Source organism: Plecotus auritus (genome assembly GCF_963455305.1).
Source record: "Plecotus auritus genome assembly, chromosome: 10".
NCBI classification, from domain to species: domain Eukaryota; kingdom Metazoa; phylum Chordata; class Mammalia; order Chiroptera; family Vespertilionidae; genus Plecotus; species Plecotus auritus.
Window position 1 is genome coordinate 2,235,549 of NC_137785.1, and position 21,158 is coordinate 2,256,706.

The 21,158-nt window shown below is 46.9% G+C and overlaps 1 protein-coding gene across 3 annotated transcripts; it reads right to left on the reverse strand.

Annotated features, from left to right (window-relative positions):
* Positions 1–2,333: 2,333 nt before the first annotated feature.
* LOC308235628 (uncharacterized protein) lies at positions 2,334–17,194 on the reverse strand. Of its 3 annotated transcripts, none has more exons than XR_013959198.1 (3): positions 17,070–17,194; positions 8,165–8,288; positions 2,334–6,583 (listed from the first exon to the last, which is right to left on the reverse strand). XR_013959198.1 is itself a non-coding variant. In XM_080644639.1 (2 exons), exons 1-2 carry the CDS (start codon positions 8,283–8,285, stop codon positions 4,929–4,931), a joined length of 1,776 nt encoding a protein of 591 aa, XP_080500765.1. In that variant the 5' UTR covers positions 8,286–8,702; the 3' UTR covers positions 2,334–4,928. The 3 variants fall into 3 exon arrangements, 1 of the variants encoding a protein (XP_080500765.1); XR_013959199.1 differs by having other exon boundaries at positions 16,908–17,194; XM_080644639.1 differs by lacking the exon at positions 17,070–17,194 and having other exon boundaries at positions 8,165–8,702.
* Positions 17,195–21,158: the final 3,964 nt, after the last annotated feature.

The following is a 21,158-nucleotide window of genomic DNA, read 5'->3' on the forward strand; positions in this document are numbered from 1 at the left end:
CAGGACCCGAGAGGGCCCGCACCCCAGGCAGGAGCGTTCCATGGGGTGAAGCTGAGTCAGTCTCTGTCAGCAGAGAGGAGTCTGGGAGACACGGGGACCCAAATCCCGAGGGTTGGGGGTCAACAAGCCTCAGACACACCCTGCCCAGTGGGGACGCTGCCTCCAACACCTCCCCCTACTCTCCACTGGAGCGCTGAGCTTTTGAGTCTGTGAACCCACAGAAGAGGTCAAAATGGCCGCCAGGAGGAGGACGCAGGAAGTCCCGCCCTACCCGGATGTGCAGGCACCAAAATGCTCCTTACCTCCTCTGGCGCAGTGCTTTCTGGGTAGTGTTCTCAACCCCAGAGAAAGGCTGGCATCCCAGCCAATGACCTTGGTGAGTAAGGTGATGAGGCCCCACAAGTGGTGCTGGAGGAGGAGATGGGGCTGGAGGTCTACTTACCTGGTCCACACTGACAGATCCACCGAAGAATGCATATAAGGGGGAAACGGGGGACATCTGTAATACTATCAACAATAAAACATACAGATATTAAAAAAAAATTTAAATACTATAGCCCAGGTGGTGTGGTTCAGTGGTTTAGCATCGACCTATGAACCAGGAGGTCATGGTTCTGTTCTTGGTCAGGGCACATACATGGGTTGCAGGCTCAATTCCCAGGGAGAGGGGAGGTACAGGAAGCAGCCTATCAGTGATTCCTTATCATCACTGATGTTTCTCTCTCTCTCTTCCTCTCTGAAATCAATAAAAAATATTTTTAAATGTTTTTAATCAATTATACTTTAAAGTTTTAAATAATGTTTTACTATGTTATTAGAAATAGTTTAATGTATTCTTAGGAATGTTCTTGAGCATATGTGTTCCTACTGTATCAGTATGGTAGAAATAAAGCATCATGATGAGCTACTGAAGTATCTTATCCTGCCCATGTTCAGTGCTATCATTTTGGTTTCTTTTTGTTGTTTTTTTTTAATATATTTTATTGATTTTTTACAGAGAGGAAGAGAGAGGGATAGAGAGTTTAGAAACATCAATGGGAGAGAGACATCGATCAGCTGCCTCCTGCACGCCCCCTACTGGGGATGTGCCCGCAACCCAGGTACATGCCCTTGACCAAAATCGAACCTGGGACCCTTCAGTCCGCAGGCCGACGCTCTATCCACTGAGCCAAACCGGTCAGGGCAGTGCTATCATTTTGGAAGTTTGAAGCTGACAATGTTGAGAGTATTTACACCGGGAAATTGACAAATACTACAAACCTTGACTTCATTGATTGTACTAATGAATGTTTACACTTAGAAAAGAATGGAAAAGCATGTTAGCAATGCAGATTAATTTACGAATGTATCGTAAAAGTGGGATTTAAATGGCCTTTAAGATTAAATTTGTGGAAAACACGTCCAGCCAGTGTCGCTCAGCTGTTGAGCATTGAACTGGAACCGAGAAGTTGTTGGTTCAAATCCCAGTCAGGGCACATGCCTGGGTTGCAAGCTCGATCTCCAGTGTGGGTTGTGCAGGAGGCACCCATGGATGATGCTCTTCCGTCTCTCGATCATCTTCCTTCCCCTCTAAAAGCCATTAAAACATATTTTAAAATAAGTAAATAAATTTGTGAAAAACAATTTTATTTCCAGTATTCAAAACCTATGGTTCCATATGGAGTCAAAGAAGTCATGGAATCATTGAGGAATGAGAGAAATTCAAACATGTCTTAGATGCTACACAGGACCCCTTTAGCTAAAAATAATAAATTTATTTAAACAATTTGAAAAAGATTCTGAGCTGACATTTTAACAAGATGTAAATATGCATGAGAAAACAATCTCCATAAAAATTTCTTAGATCAATGCAATTAAAATAAAGGTGAGTTAACACTATATTCATTTCCAGGACTATTTATTTATTTTTAAATATATTTTATTGATTTTTTACAGAGAGGAAGAGAGAGGGATAGAGAGTTAGAAACATCGATGAGAAACATCGATCAGCTGCCTCCTGCACACCTCCCACTGGGGATGTGCCCGCAACCAAGGTACGTGCCCTTGACCGGAATCGAACCTGGGATCTTTCAGTCCGCAGGCTGACACTCTATCCACTGAGCCAAACCGGTTTCGGCTACTATTTATTTATTTACTTTTTATTAAGGTATTATATGTGTACATATCTTACCGTTGTCCCCCCACCCCACTCCCATACAGGCCCTCACCCCCCCCACCATGTTTTGCATCCGTTGGTTATTCTTAGATGCATGCATATAAGTCCTTTGGTTGATCTCTTATTTCCCCCACCTCTCCCTAACCTTCCCTCTGTAATTTGACAGTCTGTTTGATGCTTTACCAGGACTACTATTTAAAAAGGTTAACCATTGCATGTGCTGGCAGGGTAGCAAAAAACTGGAATTTTTATTTACTGTGGGTTAGCGGGAAGGCAAAGAGAATGACCCTTCTGAGTCACTGTTCCGCATATCTTTACATGTAAAACATTCACATACATGGCAACAGTTTGAGAAGTAAACAATACATCTATATGGAGAACAGAAAGCAATATTCCCAGCAGATCTATTTATAATAACCCAAATCTGGAAATAACCAATACCATAGATAGACAAATAGATTAAGTGGGTATCTGTAGAACACAGTACTATTCAGCAATAAAAAAAACTTTAACTATCCACATAAACATTAGTATTAAATCACAAAATAACCGTGTAACATGGAGGAAACCAGTATTTGTTAAAGACTGCACAACTTATAATGCTTATAAACTTATGAACAATATGAACTATTTTATTGTAAAGGAAGGAAAATCCATGACTGCATGGAGGGCCAAGAAAGGCAGAAAGAGAGATTATAAAAGGGCAGTAGGAACATACAGCATGTGGCAAAAGTAGGTGTAGAGTTGTTGATATGGAAATTAATACAATAATTAATATTACAGGAAGATTCTCCCCGGCCAGTGTGCCTCAGTTGGTTGGGCACCATCCCTTCCCTGAAAGTCACAGGTTCCATTCCTGCCTGGATGCCCTGTAGGTGGTGTGCAGGAGGCAGCAGTTAGCTGCATCTTTTCCATATCGCCATTTCTCATTCTCTGTCTCCCTCCCTCTCTTTCTAAAAAGTCAATAAATTATTTTATTTTTTTTAGAGAGTTTTATTTAAGAATCTTTGTTTTTCTTTTTTACAACCTCAATAAATTATTTTAAAGACATATAAAATACTTTGCAGAGCCACATCTCTAAGCCTACTTTTGCCCTAACCTGTATGTGGGTGAGAGATAAGTTTATTTCACAAGTGATGGGTTTACAGCTTGATCCCTGTGTCCAAGCTCACCAAACAGTACACATGAAAAAAGTGCATTTTGTTACATTCCAGGTATAAAGATACTGAAATAAAGCCTTAAAATACTTTCAAATAAAGACCCAGTTACTCCTTCTTGATAGGAAATTAAAATATCAACCGTGTATGGGCTCTACCATCTCTTTCCTAATTTCCTGAGAGGACCAGCCTTGCCTCAGTGGCAGAAAATATTGCAAGCAGTGAAGACTACTGCCATCAGAATCAACAGGAATGTTGATTTGGATACAAAAGACACATCCTGGGACTGACTACAGGCTTATCCTTCCTCTAGCTTTGAGGTCTTGCCTGCTGAGCACACCCTGAGGTGAACACGCTAGATGGGCGAAGGGAATCCAAAAAACTGTAACATTATTTTTTCTCCCAATTATTTCAGCCACAGGAGACAGTGATGGAGGTCCTGAGAATGTCTATACACAAAAACCGCAGAAGCCACAGCCCACGACCATTTCTAGATAAGGTAGAGAAGAGGGACTTTTTAGGAAATTTACTCCAGTTTTTCCCACTCACTATGAACACAGTGTTTCTCTACTAATTGTGGTTCAATAGAAACCTCAGTATCTCAAAACAAAAGGCACCAGCCTATGAAATTTTGTACATTATGGCACATGGCTGCTTTATACTATGTGAAAAGAAGCCCCCTAAACCTTGCTGAGAATTGTGAAATCCATACTGTGAACAGAGAATAGAATTCATGTTGTTCACAGAAGCACTACAAAGGCCTCCTTTTCTGGGTGACCACTGACATCACCAATCACAGAGGCACCAGGCTGCAAATTAGAACCACAAAGTCATGCAGTCTTTCTTTCAAGATTTTGGAATGCAATGATTAAAAGCCAATATCGGACAAAGAGTGATTTTCGGTCGGTATGGTGTATCCTTTTAAAAGCAAAGAAAATTTGGGACCCCACCATATCTGTTTATATTTCCAGGCCGAAAGATCACAACTTTCCTTTCAAATCATCCCAGAGAGTCAATAGAACGATCAAAATTATAGGTAAAAAAAGAAAAAAAAACACACACCTTTATATAAAGATCATAAACCAGAAGAGAGGACACTAAGCAGATTGCAGTAGAGTGACTCAGAACCTGAAGCAATTCATCACAGCATAACGTGAGAACCATGTTCCTGAAAGAGGTCACACTTCGTAGCTGAGAATGGGTGCTCTGGATAACCCCTGGGTCAGTTCCATTCTCTAGTCCAAGATACAGGAATGAAGATCCTGTCAAGAGCTCAGAATAATCATAATTTTCTCAAGCACAAGAGACAACATAGAATATATTTCCCTTGAGCACACATGGTGGGGACGGGTGCACATTTTTCAGGTGAGCCAGGTGTCAGAGGTGAAATCTCTTCAGCCACAAATACTCATTGCGCTATCAATCGGGTAGTAGATCTGGGCATGTTAGCCAGGGCAATGGAGGTCCTTCAAGCCTCAGTTACACCTGAAACTTATGAGAAATCTAGCAGAGTGTATGTTCTCTTAAAAGGGGTTTATAGTCAGATAAATATGTCCCAAAGAATCGCCTTCAGTGATGTTATTCTAAGTGAGAAAAATAACACATTACGTGCACATTTAAGGCTTCTCTCCACTATGAACTCTTTGGCGTTCAGTGAGGGTGGAGCTTCGACTGAATGACTTCCCACAGTCACTATACTCATATGGCTTTTCTCCAGTGTGAACTCGCTGATGTTTAATGAGGGTAGAGCTATGACTAAAGGACTTCCCACAATCTGTACACTTATATGGCTTTTCTCCAGTATGAACTCTCTTGTGGATATGAAGGTGACTATTGAACCTAAAAGATTTCCCACAATCACTACACTCATAGGGCTTTTCTCCAGTGTGAATTCTGTGGTGCTTATTTAAGCCAGATCTTTCACTGAAGGACTTCCCACATTCACTACACTCATAAGGCTTGTCTCCAGTGTGAACTCTGTGGTGGTGAATGAGGGTAGACCTATCAACGAAAGCCTTCCCACATTCATCACACACATATCGCCTCTCTCCAGTATGAACTCTCTTGTGGATATGAAGGTAACTATTGAACCTAAAAGATTTCCCACAATCACTACACTCATATGGCTTTTCTCCAGAATGAACTCTCTGATGTTGAATGAGGCTTGAGCTACGACTGAAGGACTTCCCACAATCTGTACACTCATATGGCTTCTCTCCAGTATGAACTCTCTTGTGATTAAGGAGGTGAGCATTTTTCCTAAAGGAATTTCCACAATCACTACACTCATAGGGCTTTTCTCCAGTGTGAATTTTCTTATGTTGAACTAGGTTAAAGCTACACCTGAAGGACTTCCCACAATCTGTACACTCATATGGCTTCTCTCCAGCATGAACGCTCTTGTGGTTATGAAGGTGACTATTGGACCTAAAATATTTCCCAAGATCACTACACTCAACTGGCTTTTCTCCAGTGTGAACTCTCTGGTGTGTACCCAAGCTAGTTTTGCAGCTAAAAGATTTCTCACATTCACTGCACTCACACGGTTTTTCTCCACTGTCAACTCTGTGTTGTTGAATGAGGATAGAGCTTTGTCTAAAGAACTTCCCACAATCGGTACATTCATAGGGATTTTCTCCAGTGTGAATTTCTCTTTTTTGATTGAGGTTCATGATGCATCTAAAACATTTTCCACATTTGTTACCCTCATAATTCACTTCTCCAGAGCAGGCGCCCTGATGTTGAACAACTTTCTGGTTGCTGCTGGCAGCTTTTTCACGTTCACCCCAATGATGGTGACATTTTCCACTGAGAAATTCTTGTGCAATCAAACTGCTACTGTGTGGCTCCTCCGTCTTGAGAGCTGCTGGGTGCTGTGGAAGATCTGAGATGGCAGGAAAGACTTTCCCAACCTCCCTACTCACTGAAGGCACCCATGGTAAGCGGAAGCTGAACCTGTTCACAAACGAGGCCCTGTCCACAGCTTCTTTCCAGGGCTTCTCTCCACCGGAAACCCTCTGCTGCTGGTGAGGGTTTGCACTGAAACAGAAGACTCTCACACATGCATCACTGAAGAAGGCTTTCTGCTCAAAGTCTTCTGCTTGTGACTCAGTTGGGTGCAGAATATATTTTAACACTGAGAAACACTTCTTACAGAGATGGGTCCTCTGAGTAGCTGGAGCTGTCTCAGAAGTCCTGACCTGTGACTCCCCTTGTAGAGATACACTCTGCTCAGAATGTGTCGTCTTATCTTCCATTTCATGCCAACAACCTAAAAACAGAGAATGGTATAAAAAAAAAAAAAAAAGAATATTCACTGTGGTATCAGGGGGAAGTTATAATACAAAAGTGTATTCCACATACTACACTGTTTCCATTGAATTATCTCAAAATAAGAGATCTGCAGGAAAGCTTAATAAGAGGTTGCTGTAAAATTATGGGCCTCTGAAGCTAACAAACCAGAAAAGACTTCACCAGAAATATGACAGAAAGATGGCAAACATCACATGGAAGAGAAGCAGAATCTCCTGCTCGTTGTTCTGCTAAGAGTGTCCACCTGTGCTTCTCTGCTGGTGACATGGGATGGCTGTGCAGGAGGACAGTTATGTCTGTTTCCAAGTTAAATTCAATAAACTAGCATCTGGTGTTAGAGGACTATTTATGCATATACACTGAGTGGCCAGATGATGATGATCTCTGAACGCATAATCATCTGGCCACTCGGTGTACTTCTCTTGAGCACCTCATTTATTTGATATCCAAGATACTGTAAATTGTGCACCTGATCAGTGTTCCCCTTTGCACTGGCTGATAGAAAGCTCAGGGCAAATAGGTGGTTGGTCTCCAGCAAAAGTCTAGAATACTTTTGGTACCCATTTGAGATACAAATGCACCGAGTGGCCAGATTATTATGCGTTCAGAGATCGTAATAATCTGGCCACTCAGTGTATTTGCCCCTCATAACACAAGTGCAGGACAGTGTTTGTGAACACTGCACGGAGAGCAGTGCAGAGGAACAGGTGATGTAAAAAGGCCACAAAAGGCGAAGGTAGCCAACAGTCTGATGAAATGACAAGTCAGCAAACTGTCAAGTATGAGAAAGAAAAGGTAGAAATGAGTTGTGGCCGGTGGCACCTGCACCTGCACTTAAACAGTGTTGCCAGGAGCAGACTCGTGGTATGATCTGAACACAGCACTGGTACCATACCTCCCCCCAGTTGCCACTCAGAAGTGCCCAGCCTTCTCTGAGTCCACTGTGCATATTCATCATGAGAAAACACCATGTTCTCATTGTACCTTCTATCGTACAAATACCTGGAACCTAAATACTCTGAGTATTCATGAAGGACAACAGAGGTGAGCAGCAAGTCCTGGCCCAGAGCACCTTGGCATGCAATAGTATTCGAGGAAAGAGTATTACAGATAATAACTGACGTTGGGCCTTAGAAGAACTGTTCATGGTTCATGTAAGTAAAGACCATAACCTGGCTCAGGCGGTCACCAAGGACCTTAAGCTCGAGGGAAGGGACAAAAGTGGAAGCCTCGGAAGTGGACATAGTAAACCTCCCAGGAAAAGGAAGAGCAAGGTGAACCTATGGATCTGTTTGTAGAACTCCTGACTCCCAGACACTATCTGCACTTTGAGAGACAATGGCTTCTAGGGATGCTCGTGGAGTCCATTCCTCAAGACTCTGCACACAGCTCAGCACTGGCAGCCGCAGCACGGTTGACAAGAAAGTGGGGGAAGTAGCAGAGTCCATGGACTGGCTGTGGGAGAGAGTGAGCGACAGGTGGAGAATACAGGAAGAGAGGACATCACGCCAGGACACCAGGAGAGATGTGAAGGGCTTACCGACAGATGATACCAGTGCAAACACTTCCAGCATCACATCGCAGTACAGAAGTCTCGCAGCCTCATCCAGGAGCTCCCACTCCTCCAGAGAGAAGGCAATGGCCACGTCCTCAAAGTCCATATTCTGGCATATTGGAGACAGTTCAGTCCATGATCAGCTTATCTCCTAGGATTTTACGGTCATCATCCTCCCAATTTAGCAGACCCCTCTAGTCCCAACATCTGAAAATATACCAGGTCTTCAAAGTCAGTCTCTCCTTGTATTCCTTCGGATACTGTGCTTTCCCACAACAATAAGGCAGATAAGCAGGTTGATGATAGCTCTGCTCTGGGCCTCACATTGGGTCTGGTCAATAAGTGGTTGTCATGAACATAGGGAGGGAGAGTTGTGGGCCATAGAGAGAGTGTAAGTGATTTGACACTGGTCTTATCAGGCATCCTCCTGGCAGTGCCCTGGACTGTCCCTCTAAGACACCATAAAACATGGCATCACACTTTACCCTTCCAATCTCAATCGAGGGTGCAGAGGCCATCACTTTGCACTACCTGCTCCACATAATTCTTTGAAGCACACTTTCTCTCACATATCTTCATTCCCAGAGGCACAACTTCAAAGATAACACAAATATGCCATGATGAGGATCAGTTGTTTCCGAATCAGCTTCTTTTCCAAAACTCAAATTTACCACCTCTGTAATGTGTACCTCCCTTCCCCTTCCCCTTTCCCATGGCAGTGGAGATTTTCAAGCCCAGGAGACCCTGATATATGCTATCTCTTTCCAATGGATCACTGTATCATCCCTCAACACCAACAGGCAAGTGTGCACATACATGGCATCTAAGATTTGGACTTAGCATGTAGCATGACAACATCCCCTCCTTCAGCAGTAACCCTAAAATTCCCCCATAGGATATCATAAAGACACCACCAGAAAGGGAATTACCCTTCATCCACTTGTATGTCAGTGACAGTGAGCTGTAGCCATGAATTCACACTCACTCTCCAAGGGCAGGCACATCGCTCTTTCTACCACACCTCTCTCACACCTGCACTCCCACCACCACAGCCCTCACAGTCATCTCCTTGGCTTCCTACTCTTTACTCACAGTGTGGTGCTGAGAATGCTTGGCAAATTCCAGTTGAATGAAGTACTAACCCGACACTGACAGCCCACACTGAAGACAGCCTTGAGTCCTGATAGGAAGGCTTTCCTCCCTGATTTGTTCCTTCAACCTTACCTAGTGAGAACCCATCCGATCTCAGATATCCAGAGCCCACCTTCACTGCTGCTGCACTGGATGTCCCTTCGTGAGTCACAGCCTCCATCATTCAAATGCCATCACCTATGGCCCACTTTGCCACGCCCAGTGAGTCTCACAGATGACCCCTCATGCCCCTAAGGAAATCCACCAGACTGAGTCATGGTCACAACAGATTCCTGTTGAGTGTCTAAGAAGTAAATATGCACTAGCTCCATTCTCATCCTGTTTGAATTACTCTTCCTTGTGTCCAATTACAAAAGAAAAAGGTGATCTAGCCCTGACCGGTTTGGCTCAGTGGATAGAGCGTCGGCCTGCGGAATGAAAGGTCCCAGGTTCGATTCCAGTCAAGGGCATGTACCTGGGTTGCGGGCACATCCCCAGTAGGAGGTGTGCAGGAGGCAGCTGATGGATGTTTCTCTCTCATCGATGTTTCTAACTCTATCCCTCTCCCTTCCTCTCTGTAAAAAATCAATAAAATATATTTTTTTAAAAAAAGAAGAAACCCACTTTAAAAATAAATAAATAAACAAAAAGGTGATCTACAGCTCCTCCCTGGTTCATACACTCTCCACTACCATTTAACAAAGTCTTCACCCTGAACTGTTCCTCAGAGTACCAGACACTCATGAGTTGCTCTATGAAATATCTCACACTCTAACAGGCCTAAAATAAAAGATTTTGCATCCCCAAATGAACATTGCTCTTTCTACTATGAATTTCTCCATCTCAGTTGATGGTGCTTCCATACCTTCAGCTGTGAAATCCAAACCTTCGCGTCATCTTTAACTGTTACCTCTGTCTCTCTCAACCTCATAATTAGAAAATCCTGGTGGGCCAACTTTAAAAACAGAACCGGAATCGGACTGCTTGTAGCACCTCCACGGCCATCATCATTTGCCAGATAGCCTCACACTCCCCAACACTATCACAGCAGTTCCCTTCCCAATCCTTTTACAACCTCCCTCACACCCATATTGTTCTCCATGCTGCAGCAACAGGGAGTCTAATGAGACCTGGGTTAGATCACCTGCCTCCATTGCTCCAAATCTCCCATTGCTCCCATCACCTGCAGAACAGACTCCCAACTTGTCACAAAGCTCCTCTAAACCTGACTACTGTCCCATTGTTACCAGTTCCTCATTTTTTAAAAAAATCAACACCTTCTCATTCCTGAATGATCTGTCTTCACTCTGAGCCTTTGCACACATAGGAACTTATGCCTGGAAAATCCTCTCACATCCCATTCCACTGGTTGCCAATAACAGGGACCACTCACATGACACTAGACCTGGACTGAGAATTCTGGGCTTGGAGTCTCATCAAGGTCCACAGATAAAAAAGCTGGACTGTCCCAGGGCACCACTACCTCAGAGGTCACTAGACTGGGAGGCCCTGAAACAAGTTCCACAAACCAGTCCCCTAAGCGGTTCTACATCTGCAGGAATCTGGGGAAAGAGGAAGGTCTGTTGAGTCTGGTCAACCCCGGGCCAGGTGACCTTGAGATGCCTGCATTTCCTCAGGGCCTCAGTCCTCAGTGCACACTCTTTCTAGTGACCTCATCATTTACAGGACTTCTTTCTGTCCCTAAGTGCTGTCCTCTCTCTGCCAGTCTTCTCGTTCTTCCTCTGAGCAGTTTTGGGAAAAGGTTAGAATCCTACCTCAGACAACGTCTCTCTTTATACACAAGCACCAATGCTGGCACTCCCTGAAAATGAAAGAAAAGCTCCTCACACAAAACTTTCCCTCATCTTTCTTGTTGCCTTTAGACATGAAACAGACCTGGGTTTCCCGAATCCTCCCAGCTCAACCACACCACCACGTCCTTCCTGGCTGGCATGGCCGCCTGTCACCCACCAGAGACTCACTGTTCTGTAAGCTGCGACCGGGGCTGCAGGACCTGACACTGGAAGGTACATGAGGTGAGCTGAGTGGAACTCTGTAAGCAGAGGAGTCTGGAAAGCAAGGAAGCTTCAAACCCACCCGCTGTGGCTCAACAAGCCTCAGACACACCACTCAGAGCAGAAACACTGCCTCTGATGCCTCGTTGTGGTCTTAAGGCAGAGCGCCAGAGCCTCTGACTGTGGTAACAGAAGAAAGAGGTCGAAATGACCACCAGGAGAAAGATGCTGGACGTCACACCCAAACCAATGGGCACCTGGGTAATGTGCCTCTTCTGGGCTCTCAGTGGCTAAACTCAGCCATCATTGGGCCCATTGCCCTTTGGGTAACGTACTTTTCCGGCCCCCCAGGTGCCATTAGGATCCCAGTCACTGATTGGCCATTGCAGTGTTGGTTTTGGGGCGCTGAGTGGCGCTGGGAAATGACAACTTGAGGTTTTGGTGGCTGTTATAGGCTTTTGTGGAGTGTTGTCTGCAACTGATCTCTTGTTTGGAGACATTATTTCAGATTCCCTGAATTCCAGAATGCTCCCTGAGGTGGAAAGTATTATTTCATTGATATAATACTGAAACCACAAATCTAAATCAATATATATAGTTATATATTTAAGATTTTTTATTTGAATTTTAGAGAAATGAACTGAGATGGAGAAACACCCATCAGCTGCCTCCTGCAGCCCCCAACCCACCGCGAATACAACCAAGAGACCTGGTTTGTGCCCTGACCAGGAATTGAACTGGCAACCGTTCTGTGCATGGGAAGATGCTCAACCAACTGTGCCCCTCCAGCTGTCAGATTCTTTATATTTAACATAAAAATATCACATAATTAAGAGAAAAAGCAGGCTATAAGAGAATATACATAATCCCATCCTATTTGTTTCAAAGCAGTATCTGAAGGCTTACATAGGCCAACAAGTTGACATTCCCTACATTGTCTGGATGTCTGTGGTCAGTACCCATTGTGAAGCTAAGGAGCTAACAGTTACTGAATGTTTTACTACAGGTGCCAGGCCCGGTTTGATGCTTTACCTGCATTATTATTTCACTTAATCCTCTCCGCAACCCGAAATGGTTTAACCATCTATTTAATGGGGAGGAAATCCAGGCTCAGAGACTCAACGTGAATTGAATGATTGTAGAGTTAATAAAGGCAGGGCTGGAAGTCAAACCCATGTGTCTCTAACCACAGAGCTCTGGCTTCTAATGTCCGGCTCTGCTGCCTCCTAGAGGGTAGAACGGGGCATGCGTACCCACTAAAACGGGCTAGATGTTACTGTGGGTAACAGGCCCAAGCTTTAGTGCTTACCCTAAAGAAGGTATCTCTCTCGTTCACACCACACGAACACCCTGGTTTCCCTGGGACTGGGATAAAGTACAAGCACCATGTTGGTACCTACTACGTGTTATCAGAAATGGAAAGGGAGGATGGCTAGTCTTAGTGTTTCTAGACACTTCTGTTAGAGGTAACAGACTTCACTCCCACCACATTTCACTCGTCAATATACACCACAGGGCTGCCGCAAACACCAAGGGCTCCGTAGGAGAACCTGACATACTTGACGGGCCCCATTAAGGCAAGTGCGTGGAAGCAGCCTCTTTTGGGGCTGTGAAGGGTCCGGGAGTGATGCTCTGAGTAGACGCCGGCACCTTCCTCTACTTATTCTTGTCTTGTGTATTAATTTGCGCGTCAGCCCTTTCTCCAAGCCTTTGAACCCGAAAGCCTTCACACACACACTGTCCTCTCCATCACCCCGGAAGAGAATGCCTATGCATTTGCTTGTTTCTAGGGCGCAGAGACACACAAACTCACAGGAAACATATAGACACCACAAGCACAGAAACACGGGTACAGAACAGCCCAGCATCACATCACAGTTCAGAAGTCTCTGAGCCTCACCAAGCACCCCCCACTGCTCCTGAGAGAAGACAATGGCCGCAACCTCAAAGCTCATATCCTGTCATGACGGGGAAAGCTCAGTCCATGATCAGCTTCTTTCCTAAGATTCCAAGTATATAATATCTCTGACCCTCCACATTCATCTCCTGCCTCTGCTTCCACATTGGAGAAGATAGCAGGCCTTGGTCCCATGAAAGTCACTTGCTTCTTAAACTCCTACTGATATTTTGTCTTCCCACAACAATAAAGGCAGTTGAGCAGAGAGAAGATACCTGAGCTCTGGGCCTCACTTGTAGGCCACACTGCCTGTTGTCAATAGAGTGGGTGTCAAGAACATAGGGTAGGGAGAGATACTGGCCATAAAAGGACTGTGAGTGATTGACACTGGTTATGTTGGGCAGTCTCCCAGAAGGTCCCTATAAGACACCAAAAACATGGCATCACAATTCACTCTTACAACCCCAAACCCAGGGTACTGAGGCCATCACTCTGCACTCCCTGATGCACACAGTTCTTTGAACCACACCTCTCTCTCACAGCTGCATTCCCACAGGGACAACTTCAAAGATAACACAGATTTTCCGGGGCGAGGACACCTTGTTTCCTAATCACCTTCTTTTCCAAAATTGAAGTTCACCTCCTCCATAATCTGTTTCTCTTTTCCCCTTCTCCCTTATCCATGCCAGTGTAGATTTTCAAGCCGGGTAACACGGATGTATGCTATCTCATTCCTACGGATCACTGTGCCAGCCATCACAACAAATGGAAGGTGGGTAGATAAATGGCATCTAAGCTACGGACCTGGTAGTTGCATCACAACACCCCGCTTTTCAGGAAATTAGCCTAAAATTCCCCTTATTGTATCAGCCAGATCCCACCAGAAATGCGTCCACCCTCCTGTCAATGTCAGGGCCCTGTGGCCATGAATTCACACTCCCTCCCCACGTGCACATCACTCTTTCTCCCACACCTCTCTTACTCCTGCACTCCCACAGCCCAGCCCCCATAGGCATCTCCTTGGCCTCTTACTCATTACTCAGCATGTGTGGTCCAGAGAATGCTTGCCAAATTCAAACAGGATCCAGTACTGCCCAGACTCTGAGAGTCCACACTCATAGAGGTAGCTTTGAGCCCTTCTACGAAGGCCTCTCTATGACTGGTTTTCCCCTCAACCTCACCTATTGAGAACCGCAATCAGATCTCAGATACCCAGAGCCCACCTGCCCTGGTGCTGCACTTGATGTCCTTTCACCAGTCACAGCCCACATCTCTCCACTTACCCGTCACTCAAGTCCCAGCCACGGTGGTCCCGTGCACCGAGCCCCGTGAGTCTCACAGGTGACCACTCAAGCCTCTAAGCCAGTGGTTCTCAACCTTCCTAATGCCCGACCCTTTAATACAGCTCCTCATGTTGTGGTGACCCCCAACCATAACATTATTTTCGTAGCTACTTCACAACTGTCATTTTGCTACTGTTATGAATCGTAATGTAAATATCTGTGTTTTCCGATGGTCTTAGGCGACCCCTGTGAAAGGGTCGTTCGACCCCCAAAGGGGTCGCGACCCACAGGTTGAGAACCGCTGCTCTAAGCCAACCCACAAGACTGACTGCAACCCCCTAGGCCACACCAAGGGTCACAGCAAAACCCTGGTGAGTGTTTAGAGAAGTAAATATGTACCAGCCCGAGTCTCCTCTTGTGTGAATTACTCTTTGGTCTCCAGTTCATCTCATGTCCACTCATCTTGAAGCATCATCTTATACAAAAACTGCTGTTTGAAAGTTTAACCCTGCTATTTGGCTTCTGTAAATTCTTGCTTGCTAAGACTACTCCCACTTCAGAGAGGCATTAAACCTTCCCCAGACAAGGTTATCAGTGCTGGCGCCAGGCCAGGCCTCTGGTTGAGGTCTCAAGGCCCCAACACATACGGGCTCTTTAAGAACTTGCAAAAGGGGCTGGAAACACCCCATATTTGGGAGACAAAGAAGGTAAAAACATATAAATAGGGAAAATTCCTGCATGTTCGGGCCCAGAATTTGAGAGACATTTTCCTCTGGACCCGCGCGTAATAAAAGTAACTCCATCTCTCTCTAAGTATTGCTTGGTTCTTCTTCGGTTTTCTGTAACAATCTTTTAAAGGCCTTGGCCACTGGGAAACCATTATCTTTCCTCAACACACTACATGTCCACCTCTGTCCCTTTGCTGTGCTGTGACACCCACCTCCCACAACAGGGGCCCCAGCAGGAAAGCCAGTCCTCACTGGGCTTGGTGCACAGGACCACAGGGTCACACTGATCCTCTGAGCTACTAAGACCATTACCATCCTGACCATGATTCCCTGTATTAAAGTGATTCACAGTCCTGGCTCATGTGTCTCAGCTGACTGAGCGTCAACCCATGCACGGAGAGGTCGCAGATACATACCAGTCCCAGTCAAGTCCCCTGCCTGGGGTTGGGACTGGATTCCCCTAGCGGTCATGCAGGAGGGAACTGACCCTTGTTTCTTTCTCATGGATGTTTGTCTGTCTCTCTCCCTCTCCCTTCCTTTCTACATCTAAAATCAGAATAAAAGTATATATAGATACATTTTTATTTTTTTAATTTTATTATTTTTAATATATGTATTTTATTGACTTTTTACAGAGAGGAAGGGAGAGGGAGAGAGAGTTAGAAACATCCATCAGCTGCCTCCTGCACAGCCCCCACTGGGGATGTGCCCGCAACCAAGGTACATGCCCTTGACCGGAAACGAACCCGGGACCCTTCAGTCTGCAGGTTGATGCTCTATCCACTGAGCCAAACCGGCCAGGGCTAATTTTATTATTTTTAAACGTATTTTTTTATTGATTTCATAGAGAAAAGCAGAGGAAGAGTTAGAAACATCAATGATGAGAATCATTGATCGGGTGCCTCCTGAAAGCCCCTACTGTGGGTTGAGCCCCCAACCCCGGCATGTGCCCTTGATCAGAATTAAACCTGGGACCCTTCAGTCTGTAGGCCGACGCTCCAGCCCCTGAGCCAAACCAGCTAGGGCCAAAAATATGTATGTGTATTTTTTAAGTAACCTGCCAGTTCCTGAGCCAGCTCAGTCATCACCCCCAGCCTTTGCACATCCTGGTCCCTGTGCCTGGGAGGACCCCCCACATCGCACTCCACCCGTTGCCACAACCAGGGTCCGCTTCCTAAAGCCCTAGTCGTGGCCTCAGGACTCTGGGCTGATTGTCTGCCGGTCCCGGGGCAGGAAGAGGGGGGGACAGTCCCAGGACCCCACAACTCAGAGGCCACGATAGTGTGAGGCCCTGACATCAGCCCCACAGCCCAGCCCCTCAGCGGCTCTGCACCTGCAGGAACCTGTGGGGACGGAAGGCCTGTGGAGGGCCTGGCACCCACCGCCAGGACCCAGGGGCTCAGGCTGCTCAGGGCCCTGGCCCAGCCCCGGGGCCGGTGACGCCCGCACCCCTCGGGGCCCAAGGTCCCTCTGTGGTTCCCACCGCCCACAGCCCCGTCCCCTGAGGAGGAAGGGACGCTCCTCCCGGAACCGCCTCTCCTCCTCGCTGTCGCCTTTAGACACAAACAGGCCTGGGCTCCCCACCTCCCGGCTCAGCCCCCCACGGCCTTCCCCGGGGCATCGCAGCCCGTCGCCCTCCTCCCCTCACCCCCTGCGTCCCCCACGGGCACTCACTGCTCTGGGCGCTGCGACCTGGGCTGCGGGGCCTGAGCGGCGCCGGCCCCGAGGCTGGAGGGCCGATGGGGTGACGCCGAGTGAACTCTGTCAGCGGAGAGGAGGCGGGAGGCACGGGGACCCCAGTCCCGCTGGTTGGGGGTCCCCCAGCCTCAGACTCACCCTGCCCAGCGGGACGCCGCCTCCCGCGTCTCCTCCTTCTCACAATGGACGCGTTGAAGGCCCTGAACCGGTGAACAGTTCCAAAAAGTCAAAATGTCAGCCACAAGGAAGAAAACGGAAGTCCCGCCCTAACCGGATGCGGAGGCCCTTTGTTGCCACTTGCGCGGGCGCATTGCTTTCTGGGAAATGTAGTTTTCCCAACCGCCCAGGAGAGGGCTCGCTTTCCAGCCCAGGAACCTGAGGAACCAGGTGGTGCGGCGCTGCCAGTGGGGCTGGGGAAGGAGGAGGTGGGACCGGAGGCCTGGTGACCGGGGACAGACTGACGGACCTCCCAGGGGAGGGGGGACGGGGAGAGACCCCCAAAGAACATAGACACGGGGGAAATGGGAGACATCTCTAACACTATCAATAAAAAACACATATTTAAAAAAATATTTGAAAAGAAGATAGGCCAGCCAAAACCGGTTTGGCTCAGTGGATAGAGTGTCGGCCTGCGGACTGAAGGGTCCCAGGTTCGATTCCGGTCAAGGGCATGTACCTTGGTTGCGGGCACATCCCCAGTGGGGGGGTGTGCAGGAGGCAGCTGATCGATATTTCTCTCTCATCGATGTTTCTGACTCTCTATCCCTCTCCCTTCCTCTCTGTAAAAAAATTAATAAAATATATTTTTTAAAAAAAAACATTTTTAGAAAACGAATAGGGTTAAGATTGAATTGACTCATCCTAGCCCAGTGGTCGGCAAACTCATTAGTCCACAGAGCCAAATATCCACAGTACAACGACTGAAATTACTTTTGAGAGCCAAATTTTTTACTTAAACTTCTTCTAAGGCCACTTCTTCAAAATAGACTCGCCCAGGCCGTGGTATTTTGTGGAAGAGCCACACTCAAGGGGCCAAAGAGCCGCATGTGGCTTGCAAGACACAGTTTGCCGACCACTGTCCTAGCCCATTTGGCTCAGTGGATAGAGCATTGGCCTTTGGACCAAAGGGTCCCAGGTTTGATTCTGGTCCAGGGCACGTGTACCGGTTGCAAGCTTGACCCAACGCCCTGATCAGGGTGGGTGCGGGAGGCAATCAGCTGATGTGTCTCTCTCACATGGATCTTTTTTTTTTAATATTTTAATTGATTTTTTTACAGAGAGGAAGGGAGAGGGAGAGAGAGTCAGAAACATTGATGAGAGAAAAATATCGATCAGCTGCCTTCTGCACACCTCCCACCGGGGATGTGCCGGCAACCAAGGTACATGCCGCTGACCGGAACCGAACCTGGGACCCTTGAGCCCGCAGGCCGACGCTCTATCCACTGAGCCACACCGGTCAGAGCACATGGCTCTTTTTTTAAGTATATTTTTTATTGACTTCAGAGAGGAAGAGAGAGAGATAGAAACATCAATGATGAGCCAAAACCGGTTTGGCTCAGTGGATGGAGTGTCAGCCTGCGGACTGAAAGGTCCCAGGTTCGATTTCGGTCTAGGGCATGTACCTTGGTTGCGGGCACATACCCCATAGGGGGTGTGCAGGAGGCAGCTGATCGATGTATCTCTCTCATCGATGTTTCTAACTCTCTATCCCTCTCCTTTCCTCTTTGTAAAAAATCAATAAAATATATAAAAAAAGAAACATCAATGATGAGAGAGAACCCTTAATTGGCTGACTCCTGCACGCCCCCTACTGGGGATCGAGCCAGCAACCGGGGCATTTACCCTTTACTGGAATCGAACCCAGGACCCTTCTTCCTCAGATAGACTCTCTATCCACTGAGCCAAACTGGTTAGGGCTCACATGGATGTTTTAAAAAAAGAAATAACTGATTGAAAAAAAAAGATTGAATTAACTCAACACCACCAAAGTGAGTGTGGGCCATCACGTTTTCTCCCAACCCTTGTAAGGGAAGTCAGGCCTTGGTCTGTCTTTATAGAGGATGTCCCAGGCATCACTGTGGGAACAGGAAGCAGCCTGGACTGGGTCGGCCTCAGGGTGGCCTGGTATGTCTGTTCTTGATTTCATGCAGAAAAGATTTCACAACATGAGTTCAGGAGACGTTGAAGGTACGTTTGTTGAAGCTGGGGATAATGGGAGGAAAATGTAGGCCCTGGGATCGAACAAGCAACAGCAGAGACTCCGTGGGGCTCCTCCGGCCCTAGGAACATTGTGGGAAACGATGGAGCCAAAGCGGGGCTGCTGTGAGCTCTCTGGACCTTGAGGGCAGGTCCAGGGCCTCAGCCTGGGATGAGCTGCTGCAACTCACTGCTGCCCTGGTTGCAGGTCGGGGGGGCGGGGGAGGGGACCTTTAAAAGTTTAGAAGAACCCGGCCGGTGTGGTTCAGTGTCATCTACGAACCTGGAAGTCAGAGTTCAATTCCAGGTCGGGTCGCATGCCAGGGTTGTGGGCTCAATCCCCACTGTGGTCTGTGCAGGAGGCAGCCCACCAGTGATTCTGTCACCACGGATGTTTCTATCTCTCTCTCCCTCTTCCTTCCTCTATGACAGCAGTTCTCAACCTGTGGGTCACGACCCCTTTGGGGGCCGAACGACCCTTTCACAGGGGTCGCCTAAGACATCCTGCATATCAGATATTTACATTATGATTCATAACAGTAGCAAAATTACAGTTATGAAGTAGCAACGAAAATAATTTTATGGTTGGGGGTCACCACAACATGAGGAACTGTATTAAAGGGTCATGGCATTAGGAAGGTGGAGAACCACTGCTCTATGAAATCATTAAAAAAATATATTTTGAATTTTTGTTTTAAATCAATTATAAAGTTTTAAAAAATGTTTAAAACTTGCCACTTCTGAACTATTTTATTAGGAACTAGAGGCCTGGTGCATGAAATTCGTGCACTGGGGGAGGTGTCCCTCAGCCCGTCCTGCACCCTCTCACAGTCTGGGGCCCCTTGTGGGATGTCCAACTGCCCGTAGGCGGACATCCCTCTCACAGTCCAGGACCCCTCACTCCTCACCGCTTGGCTCACTGCTCCTCAGCGCTGCTGCAGAGGCGGGAGAGGCTTCCACCACTGCCACTGCACTCGCCAGCCATGAGCCCGGCTTCTGGTTTGCCAGCTGAATTCTCAGGGCGGGCAGGGCATCCAGAATGCAGCTAATCAGTGACTCTCTCCCACCACGGATGTTTCCATCTCTTTTCTCTTTCTCTCTCAAAAGCAATATAACTATTTTTTAAAAGAATATCTATAATAATAAAAGCATAATGTCCTAATTAGACCAGACATCCTTCCATCCTTCCAGAAGAAACAGGGGCTGCGAGGGAAGCCCGGGTCCCGGGTGTCAGAGGGAAGCTGTGCCGGCTGTCAGGGGAAGGAAGGCCTATTCTTGCATGAATTCCGTGCATTGGAGCTCTAGTATATACATATAAGCATAGCCCATGGGCATAGACAATAAGGTGGTGACGGCCTAGAAGTGGTGGTGGAAGGTAGACAGAGGCAAAGGGGGAGGGGAGGAATGAGGGGAAATCTGTTATGGTCAACAACATAAAAAAATGTGTTAAAAAATTTTTTTTAAATATATTTTATTGATTTTTTACAGAGAGGAAGGGAGAGGGATAGAGAGTTAGAAACATCGATGAGAGAGAAACATCGATCAGCTGCCTCCTGCACACCTCCCACTGGAGATGTGCCCACAACCAAGGTACATGCCCCTGACCGGAATCGAACCCGGGACCCTTCAGTCCGCAGGCCGACACTCTATCCACTGAGCCAAACCGGTTTCGGCAAAATGTGTTAAAATTTAATTGACCCAACAAAACCAAAGTGAGTGTGGGCCATCACACTATCGTGGCCTCTGAGTTGTGGGGTCCTCACACTATCGTGGCCTCTGAGTTGTGGGGTCCTGGGACTGTCCAGCCGCTCTTCTCAGGGGACCTTGGACCTGGGGACCTTGAAGGGACACCAAGCCCAGAAACCTAAGTCCAGGTCAAGGGTCAGATGAGTGGCACCTGATTTTGGCATCCAGTGGAATTGTGGGTGATAGGCCCTAACATGCATGGGTTCCAGAATGTGCAAAGGCTTGAAGTGAAGACTAAGATGATTGAGAGATGAGCAGGTGTCCATGTTTTAAAAATAGGAACTG